The sequence below is a fragment of the Oryctolagus cuniculus genome, chromosome 17 (genome assembly GCF_964237555.1).
Source record: "Oryctolagus cuniculus chromosome 17, mOryCun1.1, whole genome shotgun sequence".
Classification (NCBI taxonomy): domain Eukaryota; kingdom Metazoa; phylum Chordata; class Mammalia; order Lagomorpha; family Leporidae; genus Oryctolagus; species Oryctolagus cuniculus.
In genome coordinates, this window is record NC_091448.1 from 47774881 (window position 1) to 47793922 (window position 19042).

The 19042-nt window shown below is 43.6% G+C and overlaps 1 protein-coding gene across 9 annotated transcripts in view; it reads right to left on the bottom strand.

Moving 5' to 3' along the window:
* SMG6 (SMG6 nonsense mediated mRNA decay factor) overlaps nucleotides 1-19042 on the bottom strand; it is a 262938-nt gene that overhangs the window by 231983 nt on the left and 11913 nt on the right. For 6 of the 9 annotated variants that reach the window (XR_007911238.2, XM_051824498.2, XM_002718880.5 and 3 more), the window contains exons 5-8: nucleotides 18248-18354; nucleotides 17911-17989; nucleotides 8090-8200; nucleotides 7508-7720 (exon numbers count right to left, since the gene is read on the bottom strand). Coding sequence is in view for 8 of the 9 variants with exons in the window: in XM_051824498.2 (XP_051680458.1) it covers nucleotides 7508-7720; nucleotides 8090-8200; nucleotides 17911-17989; nucleotides 18248-18354 (510 nt within the window). In the remaining variant the exon portion in view is untranslated. Of the gene's footprint in view, nucleotides 1-7507; nucleotides 7721-8089; nucleotides 8201-17910; nucleotides 17990-18247; nucleotides 18355-19042 lie in introns of those variants that run through there. The other 3 variants (XM_070061186.1, XM_008270916.4, XM_051824501.2) reach the window with 3 other exon arrangements.

Genomic DNA, 19042 nt, shown 5'->3' on the forward strand with positions numbered 1-19042 from the left:
TATTTGCCAATTCTCTAACTCTCTAAAACTTATCTGTAAACCCTAAGTCAATAATCCTGGTGCTTTCTGGTCATTCTCAGACATGCAGAGCAGCAAAACATGTGTCCCTCCTATGTACATATTCCTAACTATTGTCTAGCAAAACAACTCTGCCTTCTAGTTTCAAGTCAAACTTTAAACAAATGTCCTTTTCATGGTCTACTTATCACTACATTTTTGTTTTTTCGTGATTTCACTGTTTATAACAGCCCCCAAGTATAGTGTTCAAGGACTATCTAGTGGGGCCAGCGCTGTGGCACAGTGGATTAACGCCCTGGCCTGAAGCGCCGGCATCCCACGTTGGCGCCGGTTCAAGACCCAGCGGCTCCACTTCCTATACAGCTCTCTGCTATGGACTGGGAATGCAGTAGAAGATGGCCCAAGTCCTTGGGCCCCTGCACCCACGTGGGAGACCCGAAGAAGCTCCTGGTTCCTGGCTTTGGATCGGCACAGCTCCAGCCACTGCAGCCAATTGGGGAGTGAAAGATCGGATGGAAGATTTCTTTCTCACTCCCTGCCTCTACTTCTCTCTGTGTAACTCTGACTTTCAAATAAATAAATAAATATTTTAAAAAAGGGCTATCTAATGCTCATAAGTCCAAGAGGGCTATGATATGCCTTTCAGAGAAAACATGAACATTAAATAAGCTCTGTTCAGATATGAACCTGTTGGCCATGAGCTCAATGCTAATGAATCAATGATGCATATTAAATAACATGTTTCAAACAGAAACACATACAAATCAAGGTTATATACTGATCAGCTGACCTAAAATATGACCAGCGCCTTGAAGAAACCTAACTGTGTTTCTCTTAGGAGCAGTGTCAAGTATTTACTCATTCAGTGTTTGTGGCAACTTTTGAAATGTAATAACAGAAATAATAAGAACCAACTGTAGGCCGGCGCCGCGGCTCACTAGGCTAATCCTCCGCCTTGCGGCGCCGGCACACTGGGTTCTAGTCCCGGCTGGGGCACCGGATTCTATCCTGGTAGTCCCTCTTCCAGGCCAGCTCTCTGCTGTGGCCCGGGAGTGCAGTGGAGGACGGCCCAAGTGCTTGGGCCCTGCACCCCATGGGAGACCAGGAGAAGCACCTGGCTCCTGCCATCGGATCAGCGCGGTGCGCTGGCCGCAGCGTGCCTGCCGCGGCGGCCATTGGAGGGTGAACCAATGGCAAAGGAAGACCTTTCTCTCTGTCTCTCTCTCACTGTCCACTCCGCCTGCCAAAAAAAAAAAAAAAAAAAGAATCAACTGTAGGGGCTAGCACTGTGGCATAGTGGGTTAAACCTCTACCTGCAGTGCCAGCATCCCATATGGGTGCTGGTTCGAGTCCTGGCTGCTCGTCTTCCAACCCAGCTCTCTGCTATGGCCTGGGAAAGCAGCAGAAGATGGCCCAAGTGCTTGGTCCTCTGAACTTACGTGGGAGACCTGGAAGAAGCTCCTGGCTTCAGGTGGGCAACGCTCTAGCTGTTGTGGCCATTTGGGGAGTGAACCAGTGGGTGTAAGACCTCTCTCTCTGTCTCTCCCTCTCTCTGTTAACTACCTCTCAAGTAAATAAATAAATATTTTATTTTTAAAAAAAGAATCGACTGTATACTGACCATTTTGTTGATGTAGCCATTTTTTTCACTAGACTAAGGCAAACTAGGTAAACAAGGCTCCCAGGCCAAACCCATCCTACCACCTGTCTTCATGAAGTGTTAGAGGTAGAGCCAGTGCTGTGGCACAGCAGCACACCCTACATTAGAGTGTTAGTTCAAGTCTTGGCTGCTCCACTTCTAATCCAGCTTCCTACTGCACATGGACGGCAGCAGAAAACGGCTCAAGTGCCTTGGGTCTGGCCACACATGTGGGAGACCAGGAGTTCATGGCTCCTGGTTTTGGCCTACCCTAGACCTGCCTATGGCACCCATTTGGGGAGTAAACCAGCAAATGGAAGATCTCTCTTTCTCTTTCTGCCTTTGAAATAAATAAATCTTAAATTAAACAAATAAAACTTGACTAGCACACACCTATTATCTATGACTACATAATCACTACAACAGCAAAGGCAAGTAGTTGTATCAGAGACCATATGGCCTTCAAAGCCTATTTACTGTCTAGCCTTTCACAGGAAAAGTGCTACCTCAAGAGCCAAGTGGATAAAGCAGTACCAGCATTCCATAGGAGTGCCAGTTCAAGTCCTGGCTGCTCCACTCTTTTTTTTTTTTTTTTTTTTTTTTTTTTTTTTTTTTTTTTTTTTGACAGGCAGAGTGGACAGTGAGAGAGAGAGACAGAGAGAAAGGTCTTCCTTTGCCATTGGTTCACCCTCCAATGGCCGCCACAGCTGGCGCGCTGTGCTGATCCGAAGCCAGGAGCCAGGTGCTTCCTCCTGGTCTGCCACACGGGTGCAGGGCCCAAGCACTTGGGCCATCCTCCACTGCACTCCCGGGCCACAGCAGAGAGCTGGACTGGAAGAGGAGCAACCAGGACAGAATCCAGCGCCCCGACTGGGACTAGAACCTGGGGTGCCAGCGGAGGATTAGTCTATTGAGCTGCGGCACCAGCCCACTCCACTTTCAATCCAGGAGAAGTGCCACCTCATGCACTAGACTCAGAAAACAATGTTGTATTCATCTTTACAATCCTAGTGCAAAGCTAGCACAATAACACAGGTAAACTAAGTTTTAATCTGGTAAAGCACTAGACACAGAACATGGCCTCCTACTCCAAAAGCTCAGTGGCAATTGTATTAAATTCTCCAGACCTGAAGACGTCCTCAAAGAGACATTATGCTAAGATATAAAATAAAAATGGTATACAACAGGGAATAGGAGCAAAAGATGCAAAGCTAAGACAAACACAATGATTTGTTGGGTGAAATAAGGTGAGCGATTCAAATAGAACTACTAAGGTATAGTCCAGACTGAACCCCAAATCATATTCAGAGAGGCCAAAGAGAAAGAAGGTTTGACAACAGCATGGTCAAATACACAATGACATTTCCCTCTTCTAAATAAACATTTTTCTACACAGAGTACCAAGCATGTTGTAGGCATCACATTCACAGCAGGCTACAGAAAATGCCAGGAATGGTAAACCAAATCATTCAAAGAACATGAGGACTCACTGAAATGTCAGAGTCATATGTCCATCATGCTCATTCTTCCCCAGCAGACAGACACGATTACATTCAAGATGCTAACAGAGAAGACAGATCTAAAATATCCTCAGGGCCGGCATTGTGGCCACCCCCTGCAACACCAGCATCCACATGGGTATCCATTCATGTCTAGGCTGCTCCACTTCCGATCCAGCTCTCTGCTAATGGCCTGGGAAAAGCAGAAGATGGTCCAAATGCTTGGGTCCCTGCACTCACGTGGGAAACCTGGATGAATCTTCTACCTCTTGGCTTTGGCCTAGCCAAGACCTGGCTATTGTGGCCATCTGGGGAATGACTCAGTGGACAGAAGATCTCTCTCTTTTTCTCTATCTCTCCCTAACTATAACTCTTTCAAATAAATACATCTTTAAAAACAAACAAAAATCTCCATCAGAGATTCTTGTCCTTCAGTGTGAAAATGATTTCTGATGCTGTAACTTAATATCCTTGATAATCTCACTGACTGTCAATGATCACCCATTTCCTAATCAATACTTCTTTGGACTCTTTTCCAAAGAGAAAATAGTGTAGCAGAAAGTATATTCACTAAATAAAGAATGCACACACTCTGGCAACATTGACTTTGAGTGGCCTAGCCGGCAGGGGGAAGTTTAAATGTGATTCTCAACAGGACACCACTTGCAGCTGAGGTTGGCAGTCCCTCCCCAAGCTGGATGTTCAACCCAAACCACATCGCAAGGTTGAAAACCAACAACCCACAAGCTAACCTCCTGCTACCATTCAGAGAGAGAGAGACAGAGAGAGAGACACAGAGAGAGATCCAAAGCCCACACCAAACAGCACACTAGTTGTTACTATCACTTCTAACAACCACCTGAAGCAAAACTTGGTTTATTCATGGATCTGAATTTTAAGAATTTGTGTTAGAAATTTTCTAGTTGTCAAAGAAGCAAGTCCTATAGATGCTAATCATCCGAGGACAACTAAAATGAGCAAGTAATGCACAAAAATATTTAAATTATGTAAATTAAATAAGTGATATACATCTTTGTAAGAGTATCATACAGCCATACTAGAAACATATTAGAAAAGATATTCTTATACACATCCATAAAGTTCTGCTATAATGCTCATTTTGAAAATATGAACTTGTTCAACAGTGACCAATATCTTAAGGGACAATTTTGAACACAACACAAATTCTTCATTTGTTTAGGCATTGTTTTGTTCTTTTTTCTTTCTTTCTTTCTTTCTTTCTTACTTATTTTTGACAGGCAGAGTGGACAGTGAGAGAGAGAGAGACAGAGAGAAAGGTCTTCCTTTTGCCGTTGGTTCAGCTTCCAATGGCCGCCGAGGCCGGCGCATCCCGCTGATCTGAAGCCAGGAGCCAGGTGCTTTTTCTTGGCCTCCCATGTGGGTGCAGAGCCCAAGGACTTGGGCCATCCTCCACTACACTCCCAGGCCATAGCAGAGAGCTGGCCTGGAAGAGGGGCAACCAGGACAGAATCCGGCGCCCCGACCGGGACTAGAACCCAGTGTGCCGGCGCCCCAAGGCGGAGGATTAGCCGGACTGGTTTTGTTCTTAAGAAACACCAGGTGTTGGCTGGTGCTGCGGCTCAATAGGCTAATCCTCTGCCTGCAGCACCAGCACACCAGGTTCTAGTCCCGGTCGGGGCGCCGGATACTGTCCTGGTTGCTCCTCTTCCAGGCCAGCTCTCTGCTGTGGCCCAGGAAGACAGTGGAGGATGGCCCAATTGCTTGGGCCCTGTACCTGCATGGGAGACCTGGAGGAAGCACCTGGCTCCTGGCTTCGGATCGGCGCAGTGCACCAGCCGCAGTGTGCTGGCTGCAGCGGCCACTGGGGAGTGAAACAATGGAAAAGAAAGACCTTTCTCTCTGTCTCTCTCTCTCTCACTGTCCACTCTGCCTGTCAAAAAAAAAAAAAAAAAAAGAAACGAAACACCAGGTGGGGGATATCACTGTGGCACACTGGGTTAATTCAGCATTTGCAATGCCAGCATCCCACACTGGGTATCCCATATTGGAGTGCCAGACCTAGCACCGTGGCTTAGTGGCTTAAACTGCTGCCTACAGCACCAGCATCCCATCTGAGCCTGGCTGGGGTCCCAGCTGCTCCATTTTCCATCCAGCTCCCTGATAATGTGTCTGGGAAAGCAGTGGAGGATGGCCCAAATGCTTGGGCCCCTGCAACCCACATCGGAGACCTGGATGAAGCTCCTGGCTCTTGGTTTTGGCCTGTCCCAAACCTGGCCATTGCAGCCATCTGGGTAGTGAACCAGCAGATGGAAGATCTCTCTCTCTCTGTCTCTCTATAATTCTGATCTATAAATAAATAACTCCTTAATTTTTTTTTTTTACCTGCATCAAGCAAACCTCAGGTTTATCTGCCCCTCTATCAGGCTAATCCCTTCACCTGTGCTCTGGATCCTATTCCTGACCTTTCCCTGCCATCAATCACTTTACTTTCTTAGCTTTTCAAATGATATATCATTCTACATTTTTTTTCTCAAGCAACTTAATCAACTCCCATGGCTTCATTACCATCCATAATCATCTCTAGTCTAGACCACTTTCCTCGGTTTCAGACATCTGTCAGTCTCTGAATATTTCTACTTCAGTGTCCTACAGAGGAGTAGCAAATTCAGCATACCTAATTCAAACTGGTCAACTTTATCCAAAACCCAACTCCACACTTATTCCCTATCTTAGTGAACACACCATCATCTACCTAGTTTCCAAGCCAGAAACCTAGCCTGACTCCTGACCCTTCTTCTTCCTGAGCTCCCCGTGCCCTTAAGTCCCTTATGTCTGTTAGTATTAACAGTATACCTTATGTCTGTTCTCATTCCCCCATTTCCAAAGCCATTTCTTAGTTCAAGTCCTTTTCACATCTCCCTTGTATGACTGCAGTACACCACCTGTCTATTTCTAGTCTTATTCTTCACACTTTTCACAAAGCAGCCAAATTTCGAAAAGGCATATCTGACATGTTATCCCCGTTTAAAGTATCAAATAACTTCCTACTATTTTCAGGATGAAGGTATAATTATTTATTGAATGACTTCAACATCTGGTCCCAGCTTACCTCATCACACACTCCATTAAGAACTCTACTTTCTGCAGCCAGCACTGTGTGATAGCAGGTAAAGCCACCGCCTGCAGTGCCAGCATCCCATATGGGCACAGGCTCAAGTCACGGCTCTCCTCTTCGATCCAGATCTCTGCTATGGCCTGGGAAAGCAGTAGAAGATGGCCCAAGTCCTTGGGCCCCTGCACCCGTGAGGGAGACATGGAAGAAGCTCCTGTCTCCTGGCTTCAGATCAGTGCAGCTCTGACTGTTGTGGGCAATTGGGGAGTGAACCAGCGGATGGAAGACCTCTCTCTCTCTGCCTCTCCTTCTTTCTCTGTGTAACTCTGACTTTTAGAGAAATAAATATTAAAAAAACAAACAAACAAACAAACAAAAAAACAACAACACCACTCTACTTTCAAGGAACAATGAGCCAGGCCCTTGCAGTGTTCTAACGACCGTGCTCTCTCCCTAGCCCTAAGCCTCTGCACATGCTATGTCCTTTGCCTGGATATGCTTTAGCAGTCTCCTTTCCCTCTCCTCCAGTTAACTCTTACTCATTTTTTATACTTTAACTGATGAATAGTTGCTTTGGTCCTACTGCTGTGTGCTCCCATAATATTGGATGTGAACTCCTAAACACAACTTATTATACTGAACTCTGACCCCCTATTCACTCTTGTGTCTTCTACTAGAATGTTCTCCTTGAAGGCAAGGTGACATCTTGTTCACTGTTATCTTTAGTGCCTGGCACACTATAAGTACTCAATAACCATCTGAGTGAATAAAGAAGAAACTTTTTCCATACAAGCCTGTGATTGTCATTTCTCCTGTCTTCAAGGAAAAAGTCCCAGCTGAAGAGTCATAAAAAAAATTACCCATAAAAGGCTAATCACAAACCATACTAACCAATCTACCCATGTTGCTTTAATTCATTTTCAAAATGTAAGGTCGACCAAGAGAAGAAAAAAATGCCTACAGAATCTCATGGAGACTACTAACGCATCATACTGGGGACATCCAACAGAAAGAGGCAAAAAAATTTCATCCTACTTTTACTAAATTCTACAGTGCCACATAGTGGTGAGATAAGGGAAGTGCATAATAAAGATAGAGGAGGTGTAGGTGAAAAGGAAGCAAGTGTCAGAGAGCCTCCACCTGTCTGTCTCCCCTGCCCTTAGTGGGAAGGGTCCACAGAGTGGCTCTCGGCGTGTGACTGGAGCACCAGGTTTACTCATAGCTAGCTGGCTCACTGAGTCACTCTCAAGAACTTACATCACTGGGGCTTAGGCTGCCCAGTCCATTCTCCTGCTCGGAATCCTTCCCAGACTCGGTGCCCTGGGAGGACCGGGGATGGGATGGATGGATCCAGATCTCCAGGCGAGTAGTATCATCTCCAACATGCCGGAAAGTAGACTTCTTTCCTTTCCGCCATTGGTCAGAGCTCAGTTCAAGTTCCTCATGCTGCTTCTTTTCCGTCTGCTCTGCCTGTACAACACATACACATGTACAAATTCAGCCTCCCTCAGGATTCAGCTATCCAACAGAAAGACCTCACCGCTTCTGTGGCTGTTTCCTGAACTATAAAAGTAGGACCTGTTCCAAAGCAGCACAGTAATAACTGCCCTGTCTCAAAGTTACTAATTCTGTGAACTGGATGCTATGGACCACGTACACCCAAGGGCCCCTGCAAGCTCTCCTGAGGATCAGTTGCTTCTGTGCAGGGGCTGACAGATTATCCATGAGCACAGCCCAACAGGACCACTGCAGACAGTATTAGTCACTCTCCTGCGGACAAAGGTACTAATGGAAGCGCATCTTCTAGAAAGGCAGAATTCTGCCTACATCCCCACTCACCTTTCGTTTGGTCTCTTCAAACAAGCTCATGAGACTTTCCTTGGCAGTCAGGATAGGGTTGCTGGCCGCTAGGCTGCGCATATAGTAATACACAGCATCAAGCTTCCTCCTCTGTGGAAAGACAGCAGAAACATTCAGCCAACCAATTCTCCTCCTGACTCCTGCATGGGGCCGCTGACCCAGGACACCCTATCTCTCCCAGCCTGTCCCCCTGAGCTCTGAGGAATTCCAGTAAGAACATGAGAATGCAGCCACTGCTGTGGCATAGTGGACTAATCCTCTGCCTGCAGCACTGGCATCCCATATGGATGCTGGTCATGTCCCAGCTGCTCCTCTTGCAATCCAGCTCTTTGCTTATAGCCTGAGAAAGCAACAGAATATGGCCCAAATACTTAGGCCCCTGCACCCACATGAGAGACCTGAAGAAGCTCCTGGCTCCTGACTTCAGATTGGCCCAGCTCTGGCTGTTGTGGCCATTTGGGAAATGAACAGGCAGATGGAAGATTTTTCTGTCTCTCCCCAAGTCTGTAACTCTACCTCTCAAATAAATAAATAAATAAATAAATAAATCTTTAAAAAAATTAAAAAAGGACATCAGAACACTATCTATGAGAATGCACACCAATTTCAGTAGGGGTCTCTTCTTGCACAGTTCTTTACCTTACTGCAGAGGTGTTCCAAGAACAAGTACAGTCCTGTGCCACATTAGATGCTGATCAACAGACTGCACACAAAATGGTGATCCAATAAGATTATATCACCTAGTATTGTCACAGCCATTTTAGTTTACTTAGGTGTACTCTATGATGTTTGTGCAACAATGAAATTGCCTAATGTTGCATTTCTCAGGACACAGCCCATTCATTAAGCTACACAGGACTGTACTCATGAGGGGGAGAAAGTAATTAAAAAAACTCTTATAATATAAATTGCTTTGTTCTTAAAGAATGTTCATCTCACCCTGTATCTCCTATTCTTATATGAGAACTGGTATGATACAGTTAAATCATGAAATTAGGATCCAGATAGACCTATGTCCAAATACCAGCGTACCTAAGATTTGACTTTGACTTGGGACAAATTATGTACTCATCTTCCCAAGCTCCCATCTCTTCACCTTTAAAATGAGAATAATACCACCCAACCAGCAGTGCCCTTAGGTTTATAATATCTCTGCTGTACTCTCACCATTTTCCTCACCCTAAGTTGTACTTAATGATGCTGTCACTGCTACTGATAATTTTTATTATACAACTAGGTGTGTTGAACATTTTTTGGATATTGTTCAATGAATTTAACACAGTACTTCCATTCCTTTTTACAACCAATTAATGGGAGAAAGAAGTAAAGAAAAAGAGGATCAGAAAGAAGGAAAAACACTGAAACCAAAGGGAAAGAACAGCCAGAAGCCTTTCTCACTGTCTCTCCAACCTCATATACCATTTCACTATTTTCTCTGTCTCAAAATATGCTGTAAGTACCAGCATCTACTTATTCTTCAAAACTCCTATCTTTTATCCATGAGCATGGTTAAAGGTGCAGGTTCTGAGATCAATTGCCTGGGTCTGAATCTGCCTGCCATTCATTAGGCATGACACTAAGCAAGTTAACTTTAAGAGGTTTCCTCAATTGTTAAATGCAGACATTTACAAACATCTGGAAATACTAAATTTTCATAATGCATATAGTTTAACAGACTATCTGATACACATTACACTCAGTTAAGTAGTTGCTATTTTTATTGTAATCCATATTATCTCTACCTATACCACTCACTTGATTTGAGACTGCATTTTATGGATTCTGACACAGGTTTTAACACATGTGAAACTGAGATACAACTTACAACTAATATTTACCATTATTATGTATTACTTTAATTCATAGTATTTTTCTTTCTTAGTGGATCAAAATATAACAGTGTATCTAACAGTCTATTAAATGTTATCAAGTCTAATTTGTATTATCCATACACCTCCCTTGTTTTCTCAACAAAGTTTTTTTAGAAACCCAATCACATATTTTATCACTCACAGCATCCAGCAAAGCACTGTACACAAATATGTTCTCAACAGGCACCCTAGATTCAGAGAATGACTAACCGGAGGAGAGAGGAAAGTTGAGGAACCAATGTTACGACAACTAGGATGAAAAGAAGACAGAACAAGTGACAGAGGAAAAGAACTTTAAGGGAGTCAAAGGTTTGTGCAAGGAAAAAAAAACCAATATAATCAGAACGGCAAAAAGTCATTTAAAGAACCTAGCAAAGTCATAAGATATAAGATCAACACGCAAAAATCAATACATGAGCATATATAAAACATTAATGGAAATGGCAATAAAAGCTAAGTTTATTTTGGTGCAAAGAAGTTTGAAATCCACGCATGCAAAAGTTCTTCAAAAAGTTTATGGAAAATGCGTATTATGAAAAAACTACACATAGATTCTAAAACTGTTTTTGCACCAAAATAAACTTACCTTTTAATTCCCTTTTCCTATAAACTTCTTGAAGTCCCGTCATATTTCTATAAGTTAGCATGAACAATCTGAAAAGGAAATTAAGAAAACAACTCCTTTAACAACAGCATCAAAAAAGAGTAACATATCTAAGAATACATTTAGCTAAGGAAGTGTAAAACATACATATCAAACACTATAAACAGTATTGAAAGAAATTAAAGATGACATAAATAGAAAGATGGAAATACATCTTTGTGGATTAAGACTGATTACTGTAAAGATGGTAATATTTCCCAAAGCAATCTACAGATTCAATGCAATATTTACCAAAATCCTGATGACTGTTTCTATAGAATGAAAAAGCCAATGCCAAATATATACAAAATAGCAAAGGATTCCAAATAGCCAAAACAGTATTGAGAAACAAAACTGAGGATTCCTAGTTTGCAATTTTCATACCACAAATGAATAATTAGAACAGTTGGAGTTATTGTAAGGATAAATACATGAATCAATGGGAAAGAACTGAAAGGACAGAAATAAATCTAAATATAAACTGATTTACAACAAGGGGACCAAGACCATTCAGTAAAGATTCCACCACAAATGGTGCTGGGAGAACTGGACATTCACGTGTAAAAGAAAAATCAAACTGAATACTTACCTCCCATTACAGGTAAATTAACCTTAAAAATGCTCTTTGTCTCTCTAAAATATTTTTTTCAAATAAATTTTTAAAAGTGCCTGGCCACTGGCTCCTGACTCTAGCTGCCTGCTATTGAAGATCCTGGGAGGTAACAGTAATGGCCCAAGTGGCTAGGTTCCTGCTATACAAGTGGAACACCTGGATTGAGCTTCTCCGTTTCAGCTCAGTGCACCCTCAACTGTGTAGAGCATGGAGGGAGGGAACCAGAGGATGGGAGCTCTCACTTTCTCTTTCTCTCTCCCCTTTACCCACTTGGGAGACCCAGAGAAGCTCCTGGCTTCAGACTGGCTCAGCTCTGGCCATTGCGGCCATCTGGCAAATGAACCAGCAGATGGAATACCTCTCTCTCTCTCTGCGTATCCTTCTCTCTCTGTGTAACTCTTTCAAATAAATAAACTAATAAATAAATAAATAAATGGGGGCGAGCACTGTGGCATAGAGGGTAAAACCGCCATCTGCAGTGCCAGCATCCCATACGGGTCCTGGCTGCTCCACTTCGGATCCAGCTCCCTGCTAACGTGCCCGCAAAAGCAACAGAGGATGGCTCAAGTTCTTGGGCCCCTGCACCCATGTGAGAAACCTGGAAAAAGCTCCTGGCTCTTGGATTCAGACAGGCCCAGCTCCAGCCACTACAGCCATTTGGGGAGTGAACCAGTGGATGGCAGATGTCTCTCTGCAACTCTGAGTTTCAAATGAATTAGTCAATCTTAAAAAATATATTAATGAATGAATAAATAGAAGATTCACTGCAGCTAAAGTTTTTAAAAATAACAATAAAAGTTTTAAATTAAAAAAAATATTTCCCAATGGGCAATGGACTTGAACACACATTTCTCCAAATGGCAAATTAAGCACATAAAAAGAGGTCCAACATCATCAGTCACTAGCGAAATGCAAATTAAAACCACAGTGACTTATCACTAAATTTGTAGATACCAACAAAAGATCCAGAAGAGCCAACACAATACTGACAGAGAAGCTGGAAGTTGGGAGATTGACACTATCCAACTTTAAGACATATCGTAAACCTACAGTAATCAAGACAGTGGGGCTGTGATCAAAGAACAAACAGAGCAATGAAACATGACAGAGAGCCCAGAAATAAACCCAAACATACATACTCAGCTGACTTTTGACAAAGAAGCAAGGGCAATTCAATGAAGAAAGGACGATCTTTTCAACAAATGATGCTGGAACAACTGGACATACACATGCAAAATAAGTCTATGTACATACCTTATACCTTTCGAAAAAGTTAACTCAAAACAGACCAGAGACCTAAATATAAAATGTAAAATTATGCTACTCCTAGAATATAATAAAAGGGAAAATTTAGGTAACTGTGTTTGATGATGACTTCTTGGACACAACCCCAAAAACATAATCCATGAAGAAAAAATTGGTAAGTTGCATTCCATTGAAATGAAAAACTTCTGCTCTGTGGAAGACATTTCTCGATAACGAGAAGACAAATTATAGAGTGGAAGAAACTATCTGCAACACATGTACAAGATAAAGGACTTGGACCCAAAATATACAAAGAACTCTTAAAATTCATCAATGGGGGCCAGCACTGTGGTGCAGCAGCTTGCCAGCATCCCATTTGGGTGCCGGTTCGAGACCTGACTGGCTCCTCTTCTGATCCAGCTCTCTGCTATGGCCAGGGAAAGCAGTAGAGGATGGCCCACGTCCTTGGGTCCCTGTGTCCATGTGGGAGAACCAGGGGAGACTCCTGGCTCTTGGCTTCGGATCAGCGCAGCTCTGGCCATTGCAGCCATCTGCGGAGTGGACCAGTATGGAAGACCTCTCTCCCTTACTCCCTCTCTCTCTCTCTCTCTCCCACTTCTTCCCTTCCTCTCTCTAGCTCTATTTTTCAAATAAATAAATAAATCTTTAAAAAAATTCAACAATGAGAAAAGAAAACCCAATCTAAAATGGGCAAAAAATCCAAACATCTCACCAAGTAAGATATACAAATGGCAAATGAACACATAAAAAGATGCTCACATATGGCATAAGAGAATACCAAATTACAACAACACACCACTGGATACACCAAATGCTGGCAAGGATGGAGATAAACAGGAATTCTTATCCTTTGCTGGCAGGAAGGTAAATGGCACAGACACTATGGAAAGCAGTTTTGCAATTTCTTAAAATGCTAAATATATTCTCATCATTTGATCTAACAATTTCACTCCTAAGTATTTACCTGAATAAGTTGAAAACATCTCTACATCAACAACTTGCACGTAAACGTTTATAGTAGCTTTATTCATAATCACCAAAGCTTGAAAGCAACCAAGATATCCTTCAACAGGTGAATGAAGAAACTGTGGAATATCCCTTGGATGAAATATTATTCAGCAACAACAACAAAAAAAATGAGCCCTTGAGACACAAGTGAAGAAGTCAGTTTGAAAAGGCTATGTAGTGGTGCCGGTGCTGTCGTGTAGTGGGTAAAGCTGCCATTTATAGCGCCAGCATCCCATATGGGCACCAGTTTCAGTCCCAGCTGCTCTACCTCCAATCCAGCTCCTAATGGGCCTGTGGAAGATGGCCCAAGTGCTTAGGCACCTATACCGACGTGGGAGGCCTAGAAGAATCTCCTGGCTCTTGCCTTCAAATTGACTCAGCTCCAGCTATTGCAGCCATTTGATGAGTGAACAAGCAGATAGGAGATCTTTTCTGTCTCTGTCTCTCTCAATCTGTAACTCTGCCTTTTAAATAAATAAATCTTTTTTTGTTAAAGATTTATTTATTTATTTAAAAGTCACAGTTACACAGAAAGAGGAGAGTCAGAGAGAAAGAGATACCTTCCATCCGCTGGTTCATCCCCCAATTGGCCACATAGGCCAGAGCTGCGGCGATCCGAAGCCAGGAGCCAGGAGCTTATTCCAGGTCTCTCACATGGGTGCAGGGTCCCAAGCACTTGGGCCATCTTCTACCACTTTCCCAGGCCACAGCAGAGAGCTGGATAGGAAGTGCAGCAGCTGGGACTCGAACCAGCACCCATTTGGGATGCTGGCACTGCAAGCAGCAGCTTCTCCCATTATGCCACAGTGCCAGACCCTCAAATAAATAAATCTTAAAAAAAAAAAAAAAATAGCACTGTGGCACAGTGGGTAAAGCCACCATCCCATATGGGTGCCAATTCATGTCCCGGCTGCTCCACTTCCGATCCAGCTCTCTGCTATGGCCTGAGAAAGCAGTAGAAGATGGCACCTGCATGGGAGACCCAGAAGCAGCTCCTGGTTCTGCATAGGCCCAGCTCTAGCCGTTGCAGCCATTTGGGGAGGGAACCGGCAGATGGAACTCTCTCTCTCTCTGTGGCTCTGCCTCTCTGTAACTCTGTCTTTCAAATAAATAAATAAATAAATCTTCAAAAAAAAAAAAAAAAAAGGCTATATAGTGTATGACTCCAACTACATGACATTCTGGAAAAAGCAAAACTGTGGAGACAATAAAAACATCTCCTGATGCTACCAGGAGTTCAAGTGAGGTAGGAAGAATGGGGCAGGGGCTATTCTGAAGGCAGTAAAACTAAGTTCTGTATGATACTTATGTCCATAACAGTGGACATATGTCATTAACCATATGTCCAGATCTATAGAATGTACAACAGTATGGATTTTGGCTAACAATATTGTATCAATACTGGCTTACCAATTATAACAAATGCACCCCAATGGACAGACGATGTTAACAATAAGGGAAACCATTATTTTTAACAAGCTATTAACACTAATAAGGATAGGGGAAGAGTTGAAATTGAACTGGACTTTCTATTCAATTTTTCTATAAACCCAAAACTGTCCCCAAAATCAAGTCCATTAAGGAAAAAACAAAACAGTCTCAAGTAGGAAACAAACCAAAACTTGCCCAATGAGATACAACTTTACACCTACTAGGTTGGTACCAATCAAAAGACAGAAAGAAAGAGGGATGGGGCCGGCGCTGTGGCGTAGTGGGTAAAGCACCTGCAGTGCCAGCATCCTACATGGGCGCCATTTCGAGACCCAGCTACTCTACTTCTGATCCAGCTCTCTGCTATGGTCTGGGAAACAGCAGAAAATGGCCCAAGTCCTTGGGCCCCTGCACCCACGTGGGAGACCCAGAAGAAGCTCCTGGCTCCTGGCTTCGGATCAGCACAGCTCTGGCCATTGCGGCCAATTGGGGAGTGAACCAGCGGATGGAAGACACATCTCTCTGCCTCTCCTTCTCTCTCTGTGTAACTCAAGTAAAATAAATAAATCTTTAAAATAGAATAGAATAGAATAAAATAAAATGAAAGAGAGAGAGAGAGAGACACACACACACACACACACACACACGCTGGCACTGTGGCGTAGCAGGTTAAAGCCCTAGCCCGAAGGGTTGGCACCGTGGCTCACTAGGCTAATCCTCCACCTGTGGCGCCGATACCCTGGGTTCTAGTCCCAGTAGGGGCAACGGTTCTGTCCTGGTTGCTCCTCTTACAGTCCAGCTCTCTGCTGTGGCCCAGGAAGGCAGTGGAGGATGGCCCAGATCCATGGGCCCTGCACCCGCATGGAAGACCAGGAGGAAGCACCTAGCTCCTAGCTTTGGATCGGCGCAGTGCGCTGGCCACAACACGCCGGCTGTAGAGGCCACCTGGGGTGGGGGTGAACCAACAGAAAAAGGAAGACCTTTCTCTCTCTCTCACTAACTCTGCCTGTCAAAAAAAAAAAAAAAAAAAAAAAAAAAAGGTCCTGGCCTGAAGCGTTGGCATCCCATATGGGCACCAGTTCTAGTATCGGCTGCTCCTCTTCCAGCTCTCATCTATGGCCTGGGAAAACAGCGTAAGATGGCCCAAGTCCTTGGCCCCTGCACCTGCGTGGGAGACCCAGAAGAAGCTCTTGGCTCCTGATTTCGGATTGTCTCAGCTCCGGTCATTGCAACTATCTGGGGAGTGAACCAGCAAATGGAAGACCTCTCTCTCTGTCTCTACCTCTCTCTGTAACTCTTTCAAATAAATAAAATAAATCTTAAAAAAAAAAAGAAAGAGAGGAAGAGGAGGAGGGAGGGATAGAGGAAGGAAACAAATTTTGATAAGAATGTGGAGAAATCAGAACTCTCTTATACACTGCTGATGAGAATACAAAATGGCACAGCCACTATGGAAAAGAGTTTGGCAGATCCTCAAAGAGTTAAACATATAATTACCATATGACTCAGCATCTCCACTCCTACGTACACACCTAAAAGAACTACTATTACTTTACTGCAACACTGTTCATAAAATAGCCAGAAGGTGGAAACAATCCCAATGTCCATCAACAACAAAACAGAGCAGGTATGTCCAGATAATGGAGTCTTCTTCACCAAAAAGATAAAGTGTGTCTGGTGGATGCTACATAAAGAACTTCAAAAACTTGACACTAAATTAAAATCAGACACAAAAGGTCACATATTTTATGGTTCCATTCACATTAAACATCCAGAATTGGTAACTCAGTAGAGGTGGAAATCAGACTAGTGGCTGCCACAGGCTGGGGGGAGGGAAGAATGGAAGGTTTCCTTTTGGGGTACTGAAAATGTCTTGGAACTAAATAGAGGTGACAGTTAATTATTTTTTTGATCAACAAGGAACATAATATTTTATTCAATAATTACAAAGAAGAGAAGCTGGGAAAGGAGACCAAGAATAAGAGAGAAGAAAAAATTGGCTAAGGAAAAGATGGGTTAAAGAGAAAGGGAAAAGAAAAATAAAAACATAAAGTGGGGTGGCCAAAAATACCAAGTGCCCACACAAAGAGAACAGGGCAGAGGTTTGAAAAAAGAGAGAGATCCAGTATTTTGAAGGAAGTTTTTCAGTAACACATTACTCTATCAACTATTTCAATCCATAATTCTTAGGAATTTCCTGAATGTGTTGTGGAATAAATATAAACTCCAGCACTGTTTATTTGGACAATGAGTTTTACAGCATTAAGAAAACTTTCTCTATGGTAATGCATGTGTTAACTACTTCTTACACCCGAAACTTTGGTACCTAGCACTGGCTGCCACTTCTCCCCCTTTAGTGAACTTCCTTCCTGCTTGGAGCCCTCTCAGCTCCCAAGGCCCATTTCTCTTTGGCAGAGAAACATGCAGAGGAGGTTGATAAGATCTAGAGAGGTAAAATCTGGCATTCACTATGCTTCTGCAAAGCAGGCACCTTGGTTAAAAAGTTAAGAGTGGTAAGATGATATGGGGAAAGGAAACAAGGATCTGACCACCTAGGGCCTGGTGAGGACTTCAAGAGAGTAAGAGAGTGAGGTAAAGGAAGAGTTGTTTTCCTTCTAGAGTGAGTAGCCTGTATCAACAGGACAGGAAAGGGAAGGAAGCAAGACAAGATTCAGAGCAGCAGCTCTGGTCAGAAACAGAGTGGTGTCTGCCTGGACGGAGCAGAGCACCCCTCAGGGACTTGAGTGCAAGAGGTAAGTGGATGAAATAGGTCAACTGAAGTGAGGATCCCTGACAACTTACCTCTCAAAGTACAGGGATGTAAGGAGTTGGAGGATGGGAGGCACAAGGGGATACTCTTTGGACTACTTTGATCAGATGAAATCAAGCTCCAGGAGCTGATGCTATCAAAATTCGTACTTTAAGATACTGCCTGCAAAATACTTCCTCTGTCCACAGGATTTCTTACCGTATACACTGCCAGCAAAGCCAACTGGTTATAGGGGCGCCCATTCTTGGGAGCAATGTGCTGGGCCTTCAGGTACCAACTAGAATAGAAAAACAGTAAGAAAATGCTAGCTCCGTATCAACTCCTTCCCAATTCATCCTGATAGCCCTACTACTTAAAGACATAAACTGGAGTGTTAGTTAGATATGGCCCTAGAGCAGTGAAGCATCACTACGGGGACCAACAGGGACACCTGTAGGACAGCGTAATGGGAGGCAGCTCAAGTGCTCCTTGCTCTTAAGACAGCTTAGCTTAAGGTCAGACAAGAAAGGGAAATAATGAACTAGAGGGACAATACCTGCGTGCTTTCCCGTAGTTTGCTGTATCATTGGCTTGTTCCCGATACCTAGAGATATCTCCTTGGCATATCATACATCGCTGGGCACTGATCAAGGCATATTTTACCTTCAGGAAAAACAATCAGTTAGAAAGTATCCAAGAAACACTAATTTCAGTCCCCAAGGACAGGGATGGAATCAAAATGACAAAGCAGGGCACTGGTAGTCTTCAACAAAGTATAAAGTACACCAGTCTTGTGATGTAGCAGCTGCATAGTGCAGGTGTCCCATATCAGAATGCCAGTTTAAGTCCCAGTTGCTCTGCTTCTGAGCCAATTTCTTACTAAGGCATACCCTGGTAGGCAGCAGAAAAGGGCCCCGAGTACTTGAACTCCTGCCACCTACATGAGAGAAACAGAGTTCTAGGCTCTTGATTTCGGCCTAGCATAGTCCCAGCTGTTGCAGTCACTTGGGAAGTGAACCAACGGATGTGAGATCTCTATGTCTCTGTGTCACTCTGCCTTTCAAATAAACAAATCTTAAAAAAAAAAAAAAGTAGGGGACAGCGCTGTGGTGTAGCAGATAAAGCTGCACCGATTTGAGTCCCAGCTGCTCTACTTCTGATCCAGCTCTCTGCTATGGCCTGGGAAAGGAGCAGAATATGGCCAAGTCCTTGGGCCCTTGTACCCATGTGGGAGACCCAGAAGAAACCACTGGCTCCTGGCTTCAGATCAGCTCACCTCCACCTATTGCGGCCAACTGGGGAGTGAACCAGTGGATGGAAGACCTCTCTCTCTCTTACTGCCTCTCCTGTC